This window comes from Dendrobates tinctorius, unplaced genomic scaffold, assembly GCF_039654945.1.
Source record: "Dendrobates tinctorius isolate UK_male_01 unplaced genomic scaffold, ASM3965494v1 ptg000016l, whole genome shotgun sequence".
In the NCBI taxonomy this organism is placed as follows: Eukaryota; Metazoa; Chordata; class Amphibia; order Anura; family Dendrobatidae; genus Dendrobates; species Dendrobates tinctorius.
This window is the reverse complement of record NW_027361684.1, coordinates 39,780,133-39,802,500: the sequence shown is the minus strand read 5'-3', so window position 1 is coordinate 39,802,500 and position 22,368 is coordinate 39,780,133. Positions and strand designations below refer to the sequence as shown.

Sequence of the window (22,368 nt, the reverse complement as noted above, 5' to 3'; positions counted from 1 at the left end):
TGATTTGTACTTTTGATCTGTGATTTTTTTTTCTCATGCTGATTTTGCATGAGAAACCAATCACAGCATGCTGCAAGTGTATCCGATAATCAGAAGAAGGGATAACAATTTGACCTCAGATCTTGAGAGTCTGATTATCAGGACCTCCACTGATACTGATCACTGTAGTGTTTTAGCGATTCCCTGGCACGTCAGCATGGTCACATCAGATCTGGTCCAGACTCTTATGTTACCAGGTGTCACTGTATTCATTCAGCAGGCGATGTTGTGGCCATTAGTCTCTGGGCTGTGTAGGCATTGTTCAGCCATTGATACTGATGTAGCTGTGACCTATGGTGCAACCCACTCCCAATACTCTGCTGGCAGTCTTCAGTTATAGATGTATACTGACCCTGGTTTGCATTCCCTGTTACCCTTCTATCTAGCCCAGCCTATTTGATCCCTGTTGCTGACCCTAGATTGACTTAGGCTATTTTCACACTTGCGTTTTTTTGCGCTGCGTGCGCAGTGCAAACGCACATAAAAAATGCATCATGCGTTTTTATGCTTTTTTTGTGCATTTAAAAAAAAAAAAAACGCATGCTTTTTTTGCGCTGACGTGCGCATTACCATGCTTACGTCAGCGCTCCCATAGACTATAATGTGTTTTTGGGTGAATTTTGTGCGCATTGCGTGCGCATGCGTTTTTTTGAGCCAGGTCGGACGCACAAAAAATGCAACAGGATGCATTTTGTGCACCTGGGCGCACACTACAAAAAAACGCATGCGCATACAAACGCGTACAAACGCATGTCTAAGGTGCACCCATGTTAAGTATAGGAAAAAAACGCATGCGTTATTTTGCGCAAAAACACAGCGCAAAAAACGCAAGTGTGAAACCAGCCTTAACCCTCTTTTTGCCTGTCAATTCTGCCTCTGACTTCATACTCCTGGTTTTGATCTCAGCAATCCTCCTAACCTCCTCCTAGATTTTGTCTAGCGGCTATCAGTTTTGACCCAAGTTTTCAATTACCGTCTGCCAGCTAGCTCCACTGGCCAGCGACTACTCTGTGAACATAACGTAGTGGTCCCTGTTGTAAGTCCAGATCCCTGTACAGGGGTTAAAGGGTGCAGGCCAGGGTAGCTCTGGGACCGACCATCTGGATCGGCTGCACATAAGCTGTCTGGGGAAGTCTTTCTAAGAGCTGCCAGACGTCCACGAACAGTTCAGCTTTAGGAGTGCATAAGGACCACTTGCTGTGCAGGAAAAAGTTTGAAGTAATCACAGCACTAAAGAAATGCCGTGGCACCTTAAATTTCATAATTGGTGGACACCTTGGCAGTCAGACTTCACTGATCAGAAAATAATGGTATAATTCTATTTGTTTGGGCTAATTTGTAAATCCATGTTTCATCACTATAGGTAGCCGGTATTGGCAGTATGAATTCAAAAACCAGCCCACCATAGAGGAGTGTATGGCCTCATCCCCATCAGAGACATTCACACGATATGTAATGATCCAGTATGACAGCTGGGAACAAGACCTTGATTTTATCTTTGGAGGGTGGTTTAGAGGTAAGTCTGCAAGAACCAAGGTAGCCAATAGCCATGTAATGAATACAGTGGTCACTCATGTTAGCTTGTGGCTGAGTATGTGAGGGGTGTGTAGGCCGAGTGTCAGATTCCCACACCAGTGATAAACATACACACGTGTGGGGAATCTCACTGTGTTATTACTGCTCCCTCGGTGACAAGTTTTCTTGGCATGGTGTATGTATGATTGGTGTACTCACAGGAACATGAGAAAACTATCTCAGCATGCTGCGAGTGGATCCGATAATTGTACCATACGCACCCATACAAGTCTCAGAGCCTTCTCTTACAGTGACATCATGTGGCTTCAGCAATGAACCACACATCATTCCTGTGGCTGCCGCTCTCACATGTGCAGAGGACCCCACTGTATGAGAAGGCTCAGAAACTTAACTGGGACCCCTGTAAGCAGTGGAAAAGAGGGGAACATAACCCTATCAAATTCACTTCTTGTCCTTAATGTTGACTCTAATCCTAAGGGCAAATTCACTTGTCTTTGAAACACGGTCTGTGTGTGGACAGGGATGAACAGACTGACCTTGGGTCTCCCGATATGAACTCAACTGCCTCTTGGGCATATATGAGACAATTAGGTTTCACGACAGGAAACCTGAAGGAAGACCATAAATTAAGGCTTATACATGGGCTGCGTTTCACAGATGTCTGAATTTGGCATAAATAAAATATTTTCAATATTTGGTGGGGAACATGAGTCACTCCATAGTCATCAATGAGAGCGATCTTGTGAAACAGATTTTCTTTTTGGGGACTGAAACTAAGACACTTCTGTTGTAATCCTGTAGTATTCCAACACAATGTAGATCAGTATACTAGGCAGCATGGTGGCTCAGTGGTTAGCACTGTTGCTTTGCAGCGCTGGGCTCCTGGGTTCAAATCCAACAAAGGACAACATGTGCAAGGTTTCCTCTTCAAAGGCATACACAGATAGGGAATTTACATTGTGATCCCCAGTGGGTACAGTGATGATAATGGCTGTAAAACTTAAAAATATAAATCTCTGAGAATGTTAAATTGCCATATTTAAATGGGTTATCTACCTTGATTTCTTATGATATTGTGCAACTTTTATTTTTTAGATATGATCTTTATGCTTTAAAATAATAATACATTATTATCATTATTAGCAGTAGTAGTAGAAGTAGTGGTATTACTATTAGTATTCATATTAATATTCTTATTATTTTCTGCTGATCTATTATACATGATTTATTCATACATTTGTATACTCACAATTATTCATATTTCCATCATATCCATTTGAGATAACAATGAGGTTCCTCGCTATATAAAAAGAGACTGGAAAGGGATTCCAAATGGAGTGGATGCTGTACTGCCAAGCAGATTATATGTTCCGGAGAAGAAAAAGTCTGTTTCACGTCGTAGGAAGAGTCGAAGGACCAACCGAAGAAAGAACCGCAAGAGAAAGCCAAGCTGGAGAGACACGATGGCCATAATAGATGACCTTTTAGGCTATGATTATAATGAGTATGAAGAGTATGATCCTGATTGGGTTCCTCCTCAAAGTCAACCAAAATGCCAGCCAGTCCAAAGTGTTTACTTCTTTAAAAATGGTACGTATGATCCTAGAGTCCGCAGGAACTTTATATAGTCGGAGTAGTTACCAACAAGCTGTGAACAGTGGGCTAAACCCAGTAAAGGGAAGTGGTAATGTTTATTTCTTTGTCTGATTGTAGTTTCACAGTACGTTTAATCTAAATAACATCCTGATACAGAACTCGGGTAGTAAAGATTTTATATTACTGTATATTTATGCTGGACATTCACTATAAATGCACGGAAATTCCCTATATACACTGGATGTAACTGTGGGATTCAGCCAGGACAGTAGTCGTGGCCGAGTACACCAGGGCCCTGGTGTCCTGGCTTCCTCCCACAGGAAAATTGTCAGCTTCTGCCAGCATGCCTGTTTGGGGTTCTGGTTCACCGTCAGGGATCCCACTGCGATGTTGCACAGCTCCTTCACACTCAGTTTCAGTGCATAGGGTGGAAAGAATGGACACAGAAGCTGATTCAGATGCCAAACAAACAACTTTACTTTTCTTTTCAACGGTCCCGGGCACATCATTCCTCCTGCACTTTCCCTTTCCTTCCTTCTCTGTCCTCACACACATCACGTGGTAGTAGCGCCCTAGGCGGTAGCGCAGATTCACTTCTGTAGGACCTCAAGACATAGGGGATCCCGTTCATCCGTTTCGCTCCGGACTTACAAGCTTCAGCCCAATTTAAGATCTGCCACATTGTGAACATTCTGCCCCCTGCACAACTCTTGGACCCAAAATTCTCTTCTCTCGTCCAAGCTGTAGAACTGTGCTTCTTTGGTGCTCCTGTTCTATCCAGCACCCGTCTGTTTGTGCCGGTGCTACTTCTTCACTTTCTAAACGTTGCGTAGCTGCTATGGCATCCTGGGCCTAAAGCCCTTGTGGACACTTCGGGCATACTCGCCTTCTAACCTGTTCCTGTAGCCTACACTTACTTATCCCATAGCAGCTCCTTCTACAATTAACCCTCTATGAACTTCCTACAAGATATACCTACAAGGCCGCTAGTATGCCCCATCTAGTGGCCCACAACAGAATAACATTTACCCATAACTAGGAACTATATACTGATAGTTCCCTCCACTAATGTCCCCAAAGGATGCACTAGCTTACACTAGTCTGTACATAAATACGCAAAACATAATACAACACAATATATCACAATCTTTACAGCATGGTAATACATATATAATGTGGCAGTACCAATAAGACAAGCGGTAATACACGTTCTCATGTAGCAGTACCGCAAGCACTCAACACATCAAATATTAACATATATATATATATATATAGGACTACTTAAAGGGAATGACATTAGAGGGCATTTTCCTTCAATCCCCTTCATAACCATAGTCTATAATGTGGCCGTTACGTTCAGGCTCTATATGTTGCATACCTTTTTTTCCTAAATTCAGAAATTCAGAAATTAGTAAAACATTAGTCATCTGCATGCAGTATCAGTTGTGAAACATACTATAGCCACTACCTAGTAAAGCGCAGATTAAGGCCCAATTCACATGACCGAGTCTTGCATACATGTTCTATCTTGGTTTTTATTTAATTTGTTTGGAGAACACATGAATTAGGCTTAACCCCTTCACCTCCCAGCCTTTTTTCACCATTCTGGCAAGGCCAATTTTTTTTCAATTCTGACCACTGTAATTTTATCAGGTTATAATTCTGGAACTCTTCAACATATCCCAGTTATTCTAATACTGTTTTTTCATGATACGTTGTACTTTATGTTAGTGGTATAATTTGGTCAATAAGATTTGTATTTATAAAAAAATATTGAAAATTTGACAAAAAAATGGAAAAGTTTGCAACTTTCAAACTTTGAATTTTTATGCCCTTCATATAGTTATATCACACAAAATAGTTAATAAATAACATTTACCACATGTTTACTCCACATAAGCATCATTTTATAAAAACATATTTTTTTATTAGGAAGGTATGAGGATTAAAGGTTTGTAAGCAATTTCTCCTTTTTCCAGCAAAAACTTACAAAACCAATTTTTCGAGATGTTATATTTGAGTGGCCTATATGACAGAAAATAACCAAAAGTGACACCATTTTTAAAAGCTGCACCACTCAAAGTGCTCAAAACAACATTCATTAAGTGTATTAACCCTTTAGAGGTTTCACCGGAAATAAAGCAATGTAGAAGGAAAAAAAAACGTAACTTTTTCCCCAAAAAATGTTTCTTCAGCTCCAAATTTGCACTTTCAAAAGAGTAACAATTTGGCTGGAATACATAGCAGATGCCATATCACGTTTGCGGAGCCCCTGATGTGCCTAAAAAGTTGAAGCCTCCCACAAGTGACCCCATTTTGGAAACTATACCACTCAAGGGATTTATTTAGAGTTGTGGTGAGCACCTTGAACCCGCAAGTGCGTCACAGAATTTTATAACATTGAGCAGTGAAAATAAAAAGTCACATTTTTCCCACAAAAAATGTGGGTTTAGCCCCATATTTTTCATTTTCATAAGGGTAACAGGAGAAAATGGTCAGTACAATTTCTTGTGCAATTCCTCATGAGTATGAAGATACCCCATATGTGGTGGAAAACTACTGTTTGGGTTCACACCAGGGCTCGGAAGGGAAGGAAAACCATTTGACTTTTGAGGTTAAAATTGGTTGGAATGGATAGTGGACGCCATGTCACATTTGCAGAGCCCCTGATGTACCTAAACAGTGGAAACCCCCCACAAGTGACACCATTTTGCACACTACATCCCTCAAGTATTTTATCTAGAGGTGTGGTGAATATTTTGAACACACAGGTGTGTCAAAAAATTTTATACCATTGAGCCATGAAAATGAAAAAATACCTTTTTCCTGCCAAAATGTTCCTTTAGCCCCCAATTTTTTCTTTTTACAAGGGTAACAGGAAAAAATAGACGACAAAATCTGTTGTGTAATTATTCCTGGGTACACTGATAACCCCATAAGTGGTGGAAAACTAGTGTTTGGGCACACGGTAGTGCTCGTAAAGGGAAGGTGCGTTAAAGGGAATCTGTCACCTATTTTCTGGCATATAAGATGCGGCCACCGCCATCAGAGGCTTATCTACAGCATTCTGTAATGCTGTAGATAAGCCCCCAATGTAACCTGAAAGATAAGAAAACTAAGTTAGATTATACTCACGGGGGGGGCGGTACGGTCCGGGTCCAATGGGTGTCGCGGTCTGTTCTGGCGCCTCCCATCTTCTAGCTATGACATCCTCTTCTTTGCTTCCCGTCATGGCTCCGGCGCAGGTGTACTGCTCTGCTCTGTTGAGGGCAGAGTAGAGTACTGCAGTGCGCAGGCGCCAGGAAAGGTCAGAGAGGTCCAGCGCCTGCGCACTGCAGTACTCTGCTCTCAACAGGGCAGAGCAGTACCCCTGCGCCAGAGCCGTGACGGAAAGCAAAGAAGAGAACGTCATCTCTAGAAGATGGGAGGGGCCGGACCGGACCGCCCCCCGGTGAGTATAATCTAACTCGTTTTTCTTATCTTTCAGGTTACATCGGGGGCTTATCTATAGCATTACAGAATGCTGTAGATAAGCCCCTGATGGCGGTGGCTGCATCTTTTATGCCAAAAAATAGGTTACAGATTCCCTTTAATTAAATTCTGAAGCGCAATTTTGGCTTGAATAGATTGCCATGTCACATTTGAAGAGTCCATGTCATGCCAAAACAGCAGAAATCCCCACAAGTGTCCCCAATTTGGAAACTACACTTTTTAAGGAATTCATCTAGGGGTGTAGATAGCATTTTTAAATCTCAGGTGTTTCACAGACTTCTATAACATTGGGCTGAGTCATTAGAAAATTACCATTTTTTCCACTAAAATGTTGCTTTGGCCAAAGTTTTTGATTTTCAAAAGGGATAATAGGATTAATTGCGTAAAAAATTGTATGGTCCATTTTCTCCTGAGTACGCCAATACCCCATATTTGGTGAAAAACTACTTTTGAGGCACAGTGCAAAGCCCAGAAGGGAAGAAGTGCCATATTGGAGTTCAGATTTTGCTGTAATGTTATGAGGTTGCCATGTCATATTGGAAGAGCCCCTGAGGTGCTAGAACAGCAGAACACTTCAATAAGTGACCCCATTTTACAAGCTACACCTCTCTTCTAAGGGTGCAGTGATTACATTGATAAGACAGGTGTGCGACAAAATTTTATACCATTGGGAAGTGAAAAAAAAAATTACATTTTTCCCTCAAAAAATTATTTTTAGCCCCATATTTTACATTTTCAATGAGTAAAAATGGCAGCAAAACTTGTCACACAATTTCTGCTGTATGTCATGATACCCCATATGTGGCTGTACATTGTTGCTTAGCCACACAACAGGACTTGGGAAGGAAGGAACACTATTTAACTCTCAGAGAACAAGTTATTGTAGAATAGTTTTCAACTTCATACACAGAGCTCATAAGTGCATAAGAGCAGAATCTCACCTCTAGTGGCCTCATTTTGGAAATTTATCCTCTCTGGGAATTTATCTACAGGTGTAGTGACAATTTTGACTCTGTGGGTGAGCTCACTCCCTCTCCTAGCCTCCCAAATGCCGCAATCAATACTGATTGCTGCATTTAGGGAGTTAAACAGCCAGGACGGTACCGGCATCGGTCCTAGCAGTGACAGCCGGGGCTCGGCTATCATGTAAGCTGAGCTTCCTAACTTCGATTGCGCTGGGCACTTTTTTTGTGCCGTGCAAGATCGTCATGACATACCCATACGTCAAAGGTCAGGAACCTCTAGCCAACCATGGTGCATGGGTATGTCAAAGGCCGTGAAGGGATTAAAGACGTGCTCCCACCAATCTTTTCATTGCCTAATTCTGGGTAAATGTTAATGAAGTGTACTGTATTTGTATTAATACACTCAACGTCTTACCCCTGAGATCCAGCAAGCCAGAAAACAATAAGAAGAGGTCTGGAAACAAGATGGAAACTGGGGAAGATGGTGATGATCTTTGTGTATATTACAGCACTTACACTATACTGCATAGACATTTCCACAATCAATAAAATGTTTGGTGGTGGTGGTGGGAGTGCTTCTTTAGGCCTCATACCCATTGGCGATTAAAAAAATGGTCCGATTTCTGGACTGGAAAAAAGGGTGGAGTGTTATGCCAGTGTCATGCGATTTCTATGCGATTTTTTATTTTTCCATCTGTTTTCCATCCGTTTTTTTTCACAGTCATTTACAGAACCATTTACAGTGTTCTATACCACAGAATGGTGATGTAGCCTTTAAAAATGGATGGAAAACGGATGGTCCGTTTTTGGTCCGTTTTTTTAATAGCACCCATTGACTTCTATTGGCTAAAATTGCTGCAAATCGCAGCATGCTGCGATTTTTTTCTCAGACCGATTTTGGCTGAGAAAAAAATCACAAGTGAGATGTCACCCATTCACTAACATGGGTCAGAGTGCAATCCGATTAAAAATCGGATTGCAATTGTCCGATTTTATCGCCAGTGAGTATGAGCCCTTAGGAGTTCATTCCTGCAGAACCTTCTCAATAACATGATACATTTTGCAAAACCTTAGTGCAAGGAACATTTTTTTGCAGAAATGGTGATCTGCAGCATGTTTCATGCTTTGCATTACAATGGGTGACATCTGTGGCAACATCCACAGTGGATGTCACCTATTGTAATGCAGATCTCGGGTGCTGCACAACTTACCCTGCACATTTTCTCATTCTCAATGCTGCTAGAGTAATTCACACTGGACTTTCCACATGCAAATCACTTAGGAAAGTCTGCTGGATATTTGCACTGTAGGAATGCAGCATTGATGAATCATTAGAAAGTGTAAGGTGCATCTGACGATACTTGCAAAGGTTTCATGTTCAGGTTCCATATAAATCCAACAGGAAAATTAGTGGCATACCCAATCAGATGCAGAATCTACTCAGATAGTCTCCGCTAGAAGTATTACTACCAGGTGAAATATCTCTGTGCACAAGGAGTTTGACAAAGCCCATATGGCAATGCAGCGAAGCTACATATATTCGTACTACAGCTTGGCGTGTTCTTGAGCTTTATTTTTTTTGGACTTGCCATACAGTGACCATGCAGCATGCCAACTGCTAACACATGGATGTGACACAGCTCTGTGGATTTAAGCTGCAATGTGACACTGTCACAACTCCGTTGTCGAGTGTCCTGGGACCAGGGGCTCCTTCCCTGTCCCTAATGCTAGGGGTGCCCTAACTCGCCCTACTCCACGGAATACTTCTGATGGTGAAGATGCCAGGGCCACGTACTTTGCCTTAGCTCCTGAATTTGCCCTTAGTCTGTACCCTTTCCGCACCCATGGAAGAGGGGAGTAGTAATGTAACACAATACACCAACCAGACTAACAAGATAGTGTGAACAGGGGTAACGAAAAATACCAAACATACAAATAATCTCACACATGTAACAGAGGTATAACACCGGGGAGTGGAGGATGGGGTGAAACCAAAGTAGGAGAAGAAAGGGAATTTTCTCTCTCACCCATGACAGCACCACGGAGAGAGGGGATCCGTCCTTTAGGGACAGGAACCTACAGAAAAAGGGAGGTACCTCTCCTCCGCCTTCAGTTGGGTTCCTGTCCCTGACGGAGGGACCCACAGGATGGTACCTGTGCATCCAGGAGTCCGGGGCTGGCCTGTCCGGCTATCGGCAGCGGGGAGGCCCCTGTCGCGGCAGGTGCGGTGCCCGAAGCTGCCACCGCCGGGGCCGATGCGGGCTGCCGGGTGAGCGGGGGGGGGGGAGACGCCAGAGTCGCCGCTCCGGAAAGGAGATTGGTGCTCAGCGGGACCCGGTGGAGTGTGGGCAGCGCCATGGTACGGAGAGTACCAAGATGGCCGCTGCCCCGGAAGTAGACCAGCGACTTCCGGGTCCCGGAACCGGGCGCATGCGCAGGAGCGACGCTTATTATCACGTCCCTATCCACAAAGAGACGTAGATCTGTTCGCCGACTTCAAAAACAAAAAAGTAGACGCCTTCCGCTCCCTAGATCCCAGGGGGAATCCTCTAACTCTGGACGCATTTATGCTCCCATGGACACAGAATCTAACATATGCCTTTCCCCCAATCATGCTCATTCCAGCAGTCCTAAAGAAAGTCAGGGAGGACAGGGCGAGAATGATACTGATAGCCCCCTTCTGGCCCAAAAGAACCTGGTTTTCCTGGCTAAGAATGCTCTCAGTAACCGACCCATGGGTCCTACCGGATCTCCCGGACCTGCTATCGCAGGGCCCAGTGCTACATCCTCAGGCACCGAACCTCCATTTAACAGCATGGAATTTGAAAGGGCACTGATGAGGGACAGGGGTTTTTCAGAAAACCTGATAACTACACTACAAAAGAGTAGGAAACCGGTTACAATGAGAGCTTATGGCAGAACATGGAAAAAATTTCTATTCACCTCTAGGGCAAAGGTTCAGGACGGGGTTCAGATTGATAAGATCCTAGAATTTCTACAAGAGGGCCTAGAACAGGGTCTGGCGGTCAACACATTAAAAGTACAAATAGCGGCATTAGGCGCCCTCTATAACCATGATGTGGCAGGCGACCCCTGGGTAGTACGGTTTATTAAAGCCGCAACCAGATCTAGGCCAATAGCCAGTCAAAGATTACCATCATGGGACCTGAATCTTGTACTTTCAACACTGACAGGCCCTCCGTTTGAACCAATTCACTCGGCACCCCTAAAAATCCTATCTCTTAAAACTGTGCTTCTGATGGCACTAACATCAGCCCGAAGAGTGAGCGATATTCAAGCCTTGTCAGCGGGGCCTCCTTTTACAAAAATTCTAGAGGATAGAGTCATCTTAAAACCTTACCCAGCCTATTTACCTAAAGTGTCATCACATTTTCACAGGTCCCAGGAGGTAGTCCTTCCTTCCTTCTGCCCAAATCCAAAAAATAAGGGGGAAGAAAAGTTCCACACTTTAGATGTTAAAAGGTGCCTAGTACAGTACTTAGAGGCCACCAAAAAGTGTAGGAAGGAAGGCTCTCTCGTTGTATGTTTCCAGGGTCCTCGGAAGGGGCTCAAAGCATCCAAGAGTACACTGGCAAGGTGGATAAGGGATGCGATTGCCCTGGCATATTCATCCAGCGGGAATACCATCCCAGAAGGGCTGAGAGCTCATTCCACAAGGGCAATGGCGACCTCATGGGCTGAAAGATCTGAGGTATCAATAGAACAAATCTGTAAGGCGGCCACCTGGTCATCACCTTCGACCTTTTTTAGGCACTATAGATTAGATCTAGCCTCTACATCTGACCTGACCTTCGGGAGAAAGGTCCTTCAGGCGGTGGTCCCTCCCTAAGCTACCAATCTCTGAAATTCTCTCTGTGGTGCTGTCATGGGTGAGAGAGAATAGCTTAGTTACTCACCGATAACGGTGTTTCTCAGAACCCATGACAGCACCCGCTTATTCCCCTCCCCTTCACGAGTATGGTGAGCACGTTTTACTGTTAGTAGAGTGTTTCCGTTTAGGCACGGTGCTTTGATAAGTAAGCAGTATTATAATATTGTGTATATATTTCTGTTGTCTAACTAACCTGGAGACCCTCTGATGCTCTGTAACCAACTGAAGGCGGAGGAGAGATACCGCCCTTTTTCTGTAGGTTCCTGTCCCTGAAAGGCAGATCCCCTCTCTCCGTGGTGCTGTCATGGGTTCCGAGAAACACCGTTATCGGTGAGTAACTAAGCTAATCACATACTCAACAACTCACAACAGTCATAGATAAATCCACCAAGCATCTTCTCCAATAATAACCAACAACAACCTCCAGACATGCAGAGTAAGATATATCTGACAATGAGAGCTAGTCAGGGCCCAAATTATAGGATATGGAAGTGGCTAACAGTGCACAGCTGAGAGCCTTAACACTCCAGGAGCTCTCAACAGAGCAGATTAACCCCAAAAGAAATTTACACCATTTAATAAGAAGGTGAAGTGCTTCTAATCAGTGCAGGACTAGGAGAAATCAGATGCTGCGGTCTTCTGGCTCCTCTCTGTTGCGGTAAAACCGTGACAGATACCATCTCATCCAACAGTGCCTGGTTCTTGTCACTGTCAGTGTTTAGCCTAAATCTTGGTAGAGGTGATAGACATTTCACTACCAGAAAGAGCTGGAGCTGTGTTGCATCTCTGCTAATGTTGAGTGATGTATTACGCCTATATTTATTATAGATATTCTGAACCAATTTCATAATTTCTTATTTTTCATACAGATAAATATTACCGTGTAAACCTCCAGACGAAGCGCGTAGACAGAGCCTTTCCTCAATACCCTCGATCCATTGCAGAATACTGGCTGGGTTGCAAGAAATCTTCTAAAGAAAAGAAGTCAAGAGGCTGATACTTTTCCTGCGCAATATATACTAGAAAACAAAATTAACAACCAATCATTTCTGACCAAAATTAAAATGTTTATTTCCCAAAGTAGCCACCAGTATTTATACGGATGGATTCATGTGATTTTATTGTAAAATCAAAATAATATCTATTTTACATAAAGTGAGAAATGTCACGTGATTTTTTTGAAATTCCGAGGCAGGTGGTCATGCTGCAGTAGCTGCCAACCAGCGACATTGGCAATGCCCACCATCACACCTGGATTTTTTTTTACACACTAGAATTGGGTTTAGCAGAAATAGAGGATTTAAGTTTGCATGAACCCCTCCTTGTGTTGCAGATTCTTCTCAAGCATGAATTTCACAGAACTGACTGTCATCATTAGCAACCTGTTCATTAACCCCTTAGTGACTGAGCCAATATTTAAAAATCTGACCAGTGTCAATTTACATAGTAATAACTCTGGAATGCTTCAACATATCCCATTGATTTTGAGATTTTTTTTTTGGGACATATCATACTTTATGAAAAATTTAGGTTGATATGTATTTCTAAGAATATCAGAAATTTAACACAAATTTAAAAAAAAATTGCAATTTTCATACTTTGAATGATTATCCCATTAATCCAGATAGTCATATCACACAAAAACATTAATAAATCTCATGTCCCTTATGTCTACTTTACATCAGCACCATTTGTAAAATGTTATTTTATTTTGTTAGAATTTTAGAATGTTTAAAAATGTACTGTAGCAGTAATTTTTCATTTTTTCAAGGAAATTTACGAAACATATTTTTTTAGGGACCTGTTCAGTTTTAAAGTGACTTTGAGGGTCCTATATATTGGAAAACCCCCAAAAGTGATACCATTTTAAAAACCACACCCCTTCACGCATTCAAAATTGCTTTCAGTTAGTTCATTAACCCTTCAGGTGCTTTTCAGGAGTTAATGCAAAGTGACATAACAGGAATGAAAAAGTTTGTTCTTACTACCTAAATGTTGATCACTTTTGAAGAGACGACTGTAGCCGGCAGACATTAAAGGGAATCTGTCACCCTTTTTTTGGCCTATGAGCTGCCGGCATCGACATCAAGGACTTGTCTACAGCATTCTGTAATGCTGTAGATAAGCCCCCGATGTAACCTGAAAGGTAAGAAAAAAAGAGTTAGATTATACTCACTGGGGGGGTGGTCCGGTCCAATCCGATGGGTGTCGTGGTTCGATCCGGCGCCTTCCATCTTCATATGATGCCGTCCTCTTCTTCCCGTCCTGTCATGGTTCTGGTGCAGGCGCACTGCTCTGCCCTGTTGAGGGCAGAGCAGAATACTGCAGTGCGCAGGCGCTGGACCTCTCCTGACACCTGCGCACTGCAGGACTCTGCTCTGCCCTCAACAGGGCAGAGCAGTGCGCCTGCGCCAGAGCCACGACAGGAAGGGAAGAAGATGACGGCATCGTATGAAGATGGGAGGCGCTGGACCGGACCGCGACACCCATTGGACCGGACCGCCCGCCCCCCCCGGTGAGTATAATCTAACTCTTTTTTCTTATCTGGCAGGTTACATCGGGGTCTTATCTACAGCATTACAGAATGCTGTAGATAAGCCCCTGATGTAGATACCAGCAGTAGTATCCAAAAAAAGGGTGACAGATTCCCTTTAAGGCCATTATTTGGCCATGAATTGTCATGGCAAACATCAGGTCGACACAATCAAGATCTCAGGGTGCCGATGGGGTTGAAAAGGGAGCCGCCACACTCTATTAACTATCTAGATGCCATAGTCACTAGTGACAGAAGCATTTAAGGGCTTAAACGATCATAATCTACGTGAAAAATGATCATGGCTGATGCAGCAAGTTGTCAGCTACAGTGTACAGCTAATAACTGCTGGATTGTCACCCATCAGGGGATGCTAGTCTCTTATATCTCAGGTCAGTACAAAGACGTATTGGTGGTCACTAAGGGGTTTTCATATAAATATTCATAGCACTATTATAAAATAAATGGAATCTATCACCAGGTTTTCTCTATTTTATCTGAGAACATGAGATAGAAGCTGAGACACTGATTTCGGCGATGTGCGACTTTGACTGTGTGCTGTTGTTTCAATACAGTCTAGCTACCTGCGTGCCTCCTGGGCCAACCCCACAACTTAAGCTGGAGTCACACATAGCGACTTACCAGCGATCCCGACAACGATATCAACGTGTCAGGATCGCTGGTGAATCGCTATGTGATCGCTGGTGAGCTGTCACACAGACAGCTTCACCAGCGATTAGCACAGCGATGCCGAGCGCCTGGCATCGCTGTGTTCATTAGCGCTGATGCCATGGATCCATGTAAAAAAATAGAATTAAAATAAAAAATATTGTTATTCTTACCTTCCGAAGTCCCGCTAAGCCTTCCCGCCTCTCTCCGCGCTCCGGTCCCAGTAATCCTTTGCGAGAATGACCGCGATGACGTCCGTTCTTGCGGGATCGCGAAGTCTCGCGGTCATTCTTGCAAAGGATTACTGGGACCGGAGCGCGGAGAGAGACGGGAAGACTGCGCAGGATGCCGGAAGATGAGAATAATAAAAATATTTTTTATTTTTTTTATTATTTTACAGCTGATCGCTGGTCTCCCGCCTGTCACACGCAGCGATGTGTGCTGGCCAGCGGGAGATCAGTGACCAAAAAAATGTCCAGAGGTTTCTTGCAGCGAGCAGCGATACCGGCAGGGAGGCCGGTCGCTGATCGCTGTCACACACAGCGATCTCGCTGGTGAGATCGCTATTACGTCACAAAAGTTGTGACTCAGGCTATGTGTGACTGGGCCTTAACACTGATCAGCATTTTACTGTCACTATACAATGTACATAGAAAGCTGCTAATCAGGGGTATGGGCAGAGTTAAGCTGGAGTCACACATAGCGACTTACCAGCGATACCGACACCGATATCAAGGTGTCAGGATCGCTGGTAGGTCGCAATGTGATCGCTGGTGAGCTGTCACACAGACAGCTTCACCAGCGATTAGCACAGCGATGCCGAGCGCCTGGCATCGCTGGCCATCCCTGTAAAAAATAGAATTAAAATAAAAAATATTGTTATTCTTACCTTCCGACGTCCCGCGCAGCCTTCCTCTCTCCACACTCCTGTCCCAGTGATCCTTTGCGAGAATGACCACGAGACATCACGGTCTCGTGGGAGCGCGAAGTCTCGCGGTCATTCGTGCAAAGGATCACTGGGACCGGAGCGTGGAGAGAGGAAGGCTGAACGGGACGTCGGAAGGTAAGAATAACAATATTTTTTATTTTAATTCTATTTTTTACAGCTGATCGCTGGTCTCCCGCCTGTCACACGCAGCGATGCGTGCTGGCCAGCGGGAGCCCAGCGACCAAAAATATGTCCAGAGGTTTCTTACAGCGATCAGCGATACCGGCAGGGGGGCCGCTCGCTGATCGCTGTCACACACAGCGATCTCGCTGGTACGTCACAAAAGTTGTGACTCAGCAGCGATATCGCTAGCGAGATTGCTATGTGTGACTCCCGCTTTAGCTTTCTGAGCACTGCTACATCTACAATAGACAAAACTCTATCACAACTGCTGCAACCAGTAAACTAAGTGACATATCGCTGGATTCAAGGTCTCTTTCCCTACATTATGTTGATATCAGATAAATAATAATCCAACAGTGCAAAACTTAGCCAAAGTACTGTATTTAAAGACATGCACAAAATTGTATAGCAAAAAAGGGGGGAGGAGAAAATGCCAGACACCAATACAAAATAAATATACTGCTCAAAAAAAATAAAGGGAACACTAAACAATACAATTGTTTAGTATTCCCTTTATTTTTGGGAGCAGTATGTATACCGTACATATTCGAGTACAAGCCAAGCTTTTCAGCACATTTTTTTGTGCTGGAAAAGCCCCCCTCGGCTTATTCTCAAGTGAGGGTCCCAGAAGATGGAATGGGGGTGGCTGCGGCAGAACAGCAGGTCACAGAGGCAGGAGCCGGCTGCTGCAGCTAAAGCCTGTGCCCGCTGCTAAAGAGAAATGAACATTCACTGCACTCGCAGTGAATATTCATTTCTCTTTAGCAGCGGGCACACTTGAACACCCTACCGCCGCAGCTGCCGGCATCGGAACAAGACGCTGTGAGGGAGCGCAGGGAAGTTAAATATGATAGTTTATTGTTTTATGTTTTTCTGATGGGGGCCATGCATAATAGGATAGGGATGAGGAGGCTGTGCATACTAGGATAGGGATGAGGGGGCCATGCATACCAGGATAGGGATGAGGAGGCCATGTATACCAGGATAGGGATGAGGGGGCCATGTATACCAGGATAGGGATGAGGGGGCCATGCAAACCAGGATAGGGATGAGGGGGCCATGCATACCAGGATAGGGATGAGGAGCCATGCATACCAGGATAGGGCTGAGGGGGCCATGTATACCAGGATAGGGATGAGGGGGCCATGCAAACCAGGATAGGGATGAGGGGGCCATGCATACCAGGATAGGGATGAGGAGCCATGCATACCAGGATAGGGATGAGGGGGGCCATGCAAACCAGGATAGGGATGAGGGGGCCATGCATACCAGGATAGGGATGAGGAGCCATGCATACCAGGATAGGGATGAGGGGGCCATGCAAACCAGGATAGGGATGAGGGGGCCATGCAAACCAGGATAGGGATGAGGGGGCCATGCATGCCAGAATAGGGATGAGGGGGCCATGCAAACCAGGAAAGGGATGAGGGAACAATGCATACCAGGCTAATACTCGAGTCAATAAGTTTTCACAGTTTTTTGTGGTAAAACTAGGTGCTTCGTCATATACTCAGGTCGGCTTACACTCGAGTATATACGGTACATATATACTTTATTGAATTTAATAATTAAATTATTAAAAAACACTAAAAAAGTAATAGAGACATGGTATACATAAAACGATTAGATGGAACTGTGCTATGCAACTCCATAACTGAGCAGTTCTGACTGCCACCAACACTGGGAACAGCTGATCGGCGGGAGTGCCAGATGTTGCACCCCCACCGATAAGACATCTGTGACCTATCCTAAGGGTACCGTTACACCTAGCGATGCACCAGCGATCCCGACCAGCGATATGACGCGGTCAGGATCGCTGGTGCATCGCTAGGTGGTCGCTAGTGAGCTGCCACACAGGCAGATCTCACCAGCGACATCTCAGGGGACGGGGATCGCTACTTACCTGTCAGACGCAGCGATCCTGCGTCCTCCCGCCCGGCTCCACGCGTCGCTCGTCGTCACAGCAGGAAGCGCCGCAGGAAGTGGAAGACGAGGAATGGTCCAGCAGCTTCTCACACGATCAGCGATAACCAGCGGGGGAGCCGGTCGGAGGTAAGTATCACATGCAGCGATATCGCTAGCAATATCGCTGCAACGTCACAAAATCGGTGACTTTACAGCGATATTGCTAGCGATATCGCAGTGTGTAACGGGGGCTTTAGGATAAGCCATCAATGCTAAAGTCCCAAACAATACCTTTAATCCCTTAATTTAATAATGTGCAGCAATAATAATTATGTTGCTGATTATTTTAATGACCTCAGGATTTACTTTGTCAATGCGGCCAATTGCACATACAGTAGGCAAAGCGAGCCCCGGTGTCTGTCGAGTGATGCTGCCCACGTGGCATCCGTAATGGAACTATAAAAAACTGATAAAAACAGTAAGATACATTTGGTATTTTGTATCCCAATAAAATAAAGTTATATAAATATACTACTTGGAATTTGTTATACTTTGGCCCTTGGTATTTTATATGTGAGGTGTTTTACCACTAGAAGGAAAGAGAGCTCTTCATGCTTGCGACTGGCCACGCAAGGGATCAGAGCAGGATATGAGCTGAGAGGGTTTTTTACATTAAGTCATTTGATGTCTGAGAAGCACAATGCCACACATTTTGCGAAATGTGTCTGGTTGGGGATTGAGGCTGTAGGAGCTCACACCAGTCCTGTCCTGGCTGTTTGCATATTGACAATACAGAAAGGCGTCAAAGATGAAGACCCCAAAACATTGGTGGTCATTGCAGTAAATAAGGTCTGAATGCAGGTGTTACTCCGTCTGCTCGAAATCCACATCTTCTCTGAGCATCAGGCAACAGCTTTATACAATTATCACCAATTGTTTTGTCTTTTTGGTATTCAGTGTTTGGGATGTGATGTCAGATGAGCTATTTTGTATGCCCCATCTTAATGAAGGGAGCACTGGGGTAATGTTTGCCAAATTCTTTAACCCTTCTCTCCTCAGTCAGTTTTCAATTTTTCCTTTTCTTTCTCCCTTTCTTCCAAGAGTCATAACTTTTTTTATTTTCAGTCGTAATAGCTTTATTATGGGCTTTTTTTTGCAGGACAAGTTGTAGTTTTAAACTACGCCATTCGTGTTATCATTCAATGTACTGGGAAACTGGAAAACCATTTTTTTTGTTTTTTTTATTTGCGGCATACATTCTGTAGTAAAAGTTACTTTGACTCCATGTCAGTACGATTATGGGAATACTGAACTTGTACAGACTTTTTTTTTTTTTTTTTTATTTAAGTGGAGAAAATATTTCAGAAATTTGCACAAAAAAAAATATTTGGTTTGTGTCGCCCTATTCCAAGACATTTTTGTTTTTCCATGAATGATGGCCTGACGATTTTATTAATATGATTTTTTACTATATAGGAAGTTTGAGGCTGTGTGCCCACGTTGCGTTTTTTAAGCGTTTCAGCAGCGTTTTTAGACAAGCGTTTCTGCTGCGGAAACGCTTAAGAAAAGCATCTAATGTAATAGAATGGAAAACGCACATGTGCTAATGGTGCGTTTTTTTCCGCTGCGGAACGCTTAGCGGAAAAAATGCAGCATGTTCATTAATTGTGCGGAATCGCACTGTAATTGCAAAAACTCATAGGAAAACGCATGTCAAAACGCTTGACAATCGCGTCAAAAACGCGTGTCAAAAAGAGCATGTGTTTTCCCTGGCAAGGGCATGCCTTTCTGCTCAGGAAAAAAACGCTTGAAAAACGCTACGTGGGCACATAGCCTTAACTTATTTTTATTGCATTTTTTAAAGAAGAGTAGTTACCTAAAAAAACATACTTCTGACATTTTGTTTGTTTTTCTCGGTACAGACTTTTTTCAATCAGGTTAATGAATTTTAGATTTTGATAGATCAGACTTTTATGAATGTAGCGATACCAAATATATTTATTTACCTCATTTTACAAGCTATGCCACTCAACGAATTCAGTGATCATATTGACACCACAGGTGTGCCAGAGAATTTTATACCATTTGGGAGTTAAGAAAAAATAATTGCATTTTTACCACAAAAATTTTGTTTTGGTCTCATAGTCTACATTTCCACAAATGAAAATGGCACAAAAATGTGTTACACAATTTCTGCTGAACGTGGCAATAATCCATATCTGTGTGTACAGTACTGTTTGGCCATACATCCAGACTTAAGCCCCCGTTACGCACAGCGAGATCGCTAGCGATATCGCTAAAGCGACAACGATTTTGTGATGCAACAGCGACATCGTTAGCGATCTCGCTAAGTGTGACACGTGGCAACGACCGGCGCCCTGCTGCGATGTCGCTGATCGTGCTCGAACGTCCAGGCTCCTTTCTTGATCGCTGGCGTCCCGCTGACCAACATGCATCGCTGTGTTTGACGCCCAAATTCAATCAAAACTTGATTCTACCTCCGCTATAATAGCTTTTTTTAGCCTTTCCATCTATGTTTTATATAAAATCATAACTCAATTTTTTAAATAATTATATGCTTTCACATAGTCAGCCATTATACTTTACCTGCCGCACCCACGCACCCCTTAAATCCTAACTGTATTCGACCTTTTGTTATGCACTTGTATGAAAATTGCGGGCTGTTTGGCTGTGAACCTAGGGTTTTTCATGGGTAGTCATTTTAGTTCTCCGACCGCGTCCGGCACCGCCATTGTTGGATTTTAGTTGTTAACATTACCACTCATTATAAATTGAGCTATCTGTTATATGTAATGTTATCTTTTAAACATGTCCAGTTTAAATAATTTTTGTTGTTGCTTTATCCACATTTATGACCATTACCGTTTATTTTGCAGTTTGCACAGCATGAATATGAACACCGCGGAGCGTGTTGTTGTTGTTGCAGCATTACTGATGGAGGGAGATCGGCAACAAGAGGCACGGATGCGATAGAGGCGATCCAAACGAAAGTGTCGCATGTGGACCCGAGAATGGCTGCAGCAGAGGGATAAATTCTCACATATGCAATTAGTACGAGAGTTGCAGGAGAAGAATCTGCATGACTTCCGGAACTATCTTCGTATGTCAGAGGAATCCTTCCAACTCTTACTGGAGAGTGTAAAGCTGTTTATTGAACGTCAGGTTACAGTGATGCGTGCAGCTGTCCCGACGAAAGAATGGCAGTGACGCTGCGATACCTTGCCACTGGACGTTCTCTGCAAGACTTGCAATTTTCGGCTGCAGTTTCGAGGTCTTTGCTCAGCAGTTTAATCCCAGAGACATGCAAGGCAATAGTACAAAGTCTATGGAGCTACATGCCGTTTCCGAAAACGGAGGCTGAATGGCAAAAAATATCTTCGGACTTTGAGCTCATTTGGCAGTTCCCGAATTGTGGTGGGGCTTTGGACGGGAAACATGTACGGATCACGCGACCACCTAACAGCGGATCGTATTATTACAACTACAAGGGCTATTTTAGCATAATCCTGATGGCCCTTGTAAATGCCAATTATGAGTTTATGAACGTTGATGTTGGCATGAACGGGAGAGTTTCGGAAGGTGGAGTTCTTGAGTACACAATTTTTGGTGACCACTTGACTAACGGTGACCTGCACTTGCCTCCCAATAGTGACACTGGAGGCAACCTAAATTTTGTTTTTGTGGGCGATGAAGCATTCCCCCTGCATACGAATCTTGTCAGACCATACCCACAAAAAAGTCTGACGCCGGAAAGAAGAATTTTTAACTACAGATTGTCACGGGCCCGACGTGTTGTAGAAAATGCCTTTGGCATCATGGCCAACTGCTTCAGAGTGTTCCACACACCCATAAACCTGAAGCTAGAATCCATAGACTCTGTGGTGTTGGCATGTTGCATTCTTCATAATTTCCTTAGACGGCGCGATGCAATTGCGTACAGTCCGCCAGGATTTGTGGACTCAGCAGACCAAACCAACGGTGAAGTGGGGCTCGGCGACTGACGGAAAAAGGATCCCGCAATTGCTGGACTACAACCTATAATCTACGGCAGATCAAGGGATGATGCCAAGGCCTGCAGAGACAAATACTGTGCATATTTTAATGGACCTGGTGCTGTACCTTGGCAGCATCAGATCTAGTGGCCTACACATCACTGTTATAGATGTTTTTAAGCTCATTTTATGTTATTCTGTAATTTTTTGTCATTTGTTGTGATTGTATTACATAAAATAAAAGCTATGCTTCACTTTTACAAAGCTTTATGGTTCTTTGACACATAAGGGCGTGATGGGAGTGATGCGGAAAAGGGGAGTGATGTCTATTGTTTAATATGCCAGGTGGTGTTTAACCCCTTCACTACCAAGGGTGGTTTGCACGTTAACTCCCAGGCCAATTTTTACAATTCTGACCACTGTCCCTTTATGAGGTAATAACTCTGAAACGCTTCATTGGATCCCGGTGATTCTGACATTGTTTTCTTTTGACATATTGTACTTCATGTTAGTGGTAAAATTTCATTCATATAACTTGTGTTTATTTGTGAAAAAAATGGAAATTTGGTGAAAATGTTGACAATTTCGCAATTTTCCAAATTTGAATTTTTATGCCC

General features: G+C 43.6%; 1 protein-coding gene across 1 annotated transcript in view; it reads left to right on the top strand.

Annotated features, from left to right (window-relative positions):
• VTN (vitronectin) overlaps positions 1–12,675 on the top strand; it is a 39,999-nt gene extending 27,324 nt beyond the window's left edge. Inside the window, exons 6-8 of the mRNA XM_073565706.1 lie at positions 1,403–1,555; positions 2,857–3,165; positions 12,390–12,675. Of these exons, the coding sequence (XP_073421807.1) occupies positions 1,403–1,555; positions 2,857–3,165; positions 12,390–12,517 (590 nt within the window). The 3' untranslated portion in view covers positions 12,518–12,675. The remainder of the gene's footprint in view (positions 1–1,402; positions 1,556–2,856; positions 3,166–12,389) is intronic.
• Positions 12,676–22,368: the final 9,693 nt, after the last annotated feature.